At 47.4% G+C, this 3,876-nt stretch overlaps 1 protein-coding gene across 1 annotated transcript; it reads left to right on the plus strand.

Annotated features, from left to right (window-relative positions):
* Nucleotides 1–2,341: 2,341 nt before the first annotated feature.
* On the plus strand, nt 2,342–3,280 carry LOC123377103 (olfactory receptor 52E2-like). The gene has a single exon (XM_045029548.1). It carries the CDS (start codon nt 2,342–2,344, stop codon nt 3,278–3,280), a length of 939 nt encoding a protein of 312 aa, XP_044885483.1.
* The last annotated feature ends 596 nt before the right edge of the window (nt 3,281–3,876 follow it).

Below are 3,876 nucleotides of genomic sequence, written 5' to 3' on the forward strand. Positions count from 1 at the left end.
CCAAAGAGGCATCATTAGGGTGGGGGTGTCTCAGCCTGTAGTGGAATGTGGACAACGCTGTAGCAGATTGTCTCTGACACCATCCCCCATCCAGACCCTCCCTCCTCCTGTGAGCAGCCCCACTACAGCCTCAGGAAGGGGTGTCTGCGTTTCTAAGGGGCTGCAATACGTTAATTCTGTTCATTTTGAGAAAGAGTTACTCACTCTGGCTCCTTTTAATCGCCACGTCCTCTGTCCCTCCCACCGGGTCTGTCCCTCTCTCCTTCCCTGCACAGGCTGAGCTGCTGCTGGGTTTCCCTTCCTCCCGGAAAGGCAGTTCAGGCTGATCTCCCCCTTTTCCCCGGTGCAGGAAGACACTGAGTTTAACCTCGTCTGAAGAGGTATTTCTATGAGCTGTTGCTGTGGGGTCTGACACCTGGTTTTGGTCCTGGGAGAGGGGTGTCACTGTGTGGCAGGGCTGGAATTTGCGCTGGTGGCAGAGCTACATGGACAAGTGTGCAGCACTGGGAGGTGTGGGGGCAGGAAACAGGGTGTACTCGGACAGGCAGGCAACACTGAGGGGTGTGGGGCAGGCACGGGGGTGAACACAGAGAAGCAGTAGTGCTGGGGTTTGTGATGCAGGTAGGGGGTGTACATGGACAGGCAGGCAGCACTGCTGAAATTAATTTTTTCATTGTGATTCTTGGTCAAAGGCCAGTGCTGGAGCCTTTCCTGACCCCGAGTGCATGTGGACTGGTCTCAGGGTCTCTTTCCCCTGCCAAGCCACAGAGCTGCAGCCTGCGTGTCACAACCTTCACTCAGTTTGTTTCCAGTTGTTCTTATTCAATGTTATTTATGTAACTTCAGGCATTAAACCGCTGGAAAGAACCACTGATCTTTGCTCCTCAGGTGGTCGAATCCCCCAGCGTATTCTGACCCCCTGTCTCCACTCTCCTTCCCCATCCCAGCCTGCCCCGATTCCAAAAGCACTCTGGTTGCTGTGCTTAGATGTTGGGATGCGTGTGTGTTCTCCCTGTGTCCTGTCTCAGTTCTGCACAGACAGCTGGCACATAGCCATAAATACCAAGACCTCTGTGCCCTTCATGACCATTCTGTTCAGCACAAAGTCATATCTCACCATGATAATTTCTGTTTTCATGGGGAAAAGTTGGCTCCTTTCCAACATGGGGATTGCATCGTAGATCAGAAAATGGTCCATCTAGTTCACAATCCTCTCTCTGACAGTGGCATCCCCAGGTGCTGCAACAGAAGGTGTAAGAAACCCAGCACCGTGTGGATGGGGGAATGACCTGACCATCATGAGGGTGTCACCCTTAACGCCTAACAGCTAGAGATTGGCTTGTGCCCTGAAACACAGGGGCAGATAGGCTTTCCCAAATATTTATTTAACTGTAACTGTTATAACTGAATAGTCTCACTATCCATGTAAATGTCCAAACTATTCCTGATTCTTGCTTAGCTCAAGACCTCAACTATGTCTTGTGGCCATGAGTTCCTCAGGCTAATTAAGCATGGAGTGATGAAAGCACTCTTTTTATCAAGTTTTGAATTTGCCATGTTTCAGTGTAACGGAATGACTTCTTGATCTTTTGCTATGAGATAGGGAGAACACATTCTCCATCTACTCTCTGCCAGTCAGTATTTTATAGATTTTTCTCATATGCCCTCCTATTCATCTCCTTTGTAAGGTAACAATCCCAGTCTTTGCAACCTCCATATGAGAGTTTCCCTGGACCCTTGATCATTCTCGTTGTCCTTGCCCCAAACCCTCTAATTCTGCAATATCCTGTGTGAGAGGGGTGCTCTACATTACATAGAGGAGTCCAGAGGTGGGTGAAACATAGTGACCGATTTCATGACACTGTATTTACTGTAGGATTCTCCATCCCATTTCTCCTGGATTCCAACGTTTTCCTTAGTTTCTGGTCATGCTAACACTGAGTAAAATTTCACAGGTTTGTGTACTGTGATATCCAGATCCCTCTCCTGAGTTCATACAGTTAAATTAGAACCTTGTAAGATATTTGTGGAGTTGAAGTTTTTCCCTCAATGGGCATACACGTTGCAGTTATTGACATCAAAGTTCATCTACCATCATGCTGCCCATTCACCTGGCTTGGTTAGCTCCCTCTGAGAACTTCTCTGGACTTAACTCTGACCTCAATAATCTGGTGCCATCTGTAAATGTTGCCACCTCACTACTTGCACCCTTTCTAGATTATTGATAAGTACGACATATTTACTGTACTAATTACAACATGTGTAATCCCCATCACTGTACTTCTCTCCCTTCACAGACACCTGGAGCATTTCTGAGCCTCACTGCCGCATTGACCACCTCATGGCAGCTCTCAACCTCACCCCCTCTGACCCTTCAACATTCATCCTAATGGGCATCCCTGGTCTGGAAGATTCCCATGTCCTGATTTCCATCCCTTTGTCTATGTTCTACATTGTGGGCCTATTGGGAAATTTCATGGTTCTGTTTGTTGTAGGGAAAGAGAAGTCCCTGCACAAGCCGATGTACCTGCTGCTCTGCATGCTGGCGCTCACAGATATCGGCACATCTACCTCTGTCATACCAAAGGCACTGGGCATATTTTGGTTCAATTTGAAAAGCATTACTCTGAAGGGCTGCCTCACACAGATGTTCTTCCTTCATGCGGTTTCTGTGATGCACTCAGGTGTCCTTGTGACAATGGCCTTCGATCGCTATGTTGCCATATGTAACCCCCTGAGATACACCACCATCCTCACTAACACACGAATAGCTAAGCTAGGGCTTGTGGGTTTGATAAGAGCTGTTGTCTTCGTTCTGCCTGCGCCTCTGCTCCTGAGCGGGCAGCCATTCTGTGCCAACCGCATTATCCCGCACATGCACTGTGACCACATGACTGTGGCGAAGATGTCGTGTGGGGATATCACAGTGAACAGGACGTACAGCTTGGTGACAGTGTTTGTAGTCGTTGGGTTAGACCTGACGCTCATTGCCCTCTCCTATGGTCTGATCATTAAGGTTGTCTTCGGAATCTCCCATAAGGAAGCCCACCAGAAAGCCCTCAACACTTGCACAGCCCACATCTGTGTGATACTGACCTCCTGTACTACCTTGCTCTTCTCTAGCCTGACATATGAGTTCGGTCAGGGCATCGCTCCCCATGTTCACATCATCTTGGCCAACCTCTATTTTCTCATCCCCCACATGCTGAACCCTATTATTTATGGGGCCAAAACCAAAGAGCTTCGTGACAAAGTGGTCAAATACATCTGCAGAATGTAATCACCAGAGGCCTTGGATTTTAATCGTGTCTGACAAGAGGGGGAAAGGATAACTCCTCATTAATCAAGGGTGCTCTGTCGAAGTTTGGCCGAGCTCAGCATTGTGGACGTTCACAGCCTCAGAAATTCCTCACACCTAATGTATTATCTCTCCATCACCAAGCACTGCTCTCTCCATTGCTGAATTCCCTCTATCTGACCATCACCTGATCTCGTTCAGCATCACCCGTCAGCCCACAATCCTAGATACCCTCTCATTCAGACTTTCTATGACTTACAGACCACAAGAAGATACTGCAGTTTTCTGAAGCAAGGTGGTTTTCCATTAGTCCCTGTGTGACAAATGGAAGCTACTCTTTTTGATAGCCAAGACAAATAAACAAACTGAAAATGCTGAACTTCTTTATCATATATGCAGTGATCTCGTGAACAAAATTTGCCTGAGTTTGTAGGTCAAATACTTCAGGAAGCCTGGATGATAAAGCGAGTGTTTCAGTTTGAAAGTGCTAATTTACAAAAGCTGTGGCAGGAATTGAGGAGATCTTACTATAGCTTATTGGTGATAGATGTGAAACTGCGTTTTTGAAAATGAGACTG

The sequence above is a fragment of the Mauremys mutica genome, chromosome 1 (assembly GCF_020497125.1).
Source record: "Mauremys mutica isolate MM-2020 ecotype Southern chromosome 1, ASM2049712v1, whole genome shotgun sequence".
In the NCBI taxonomy this organism is placed as follows: domain Eukaryota; kingdom Metazoa; phylum Chordata; order Testudines; family Geoemydidae; genus Mauremys; species Mauremys mutica.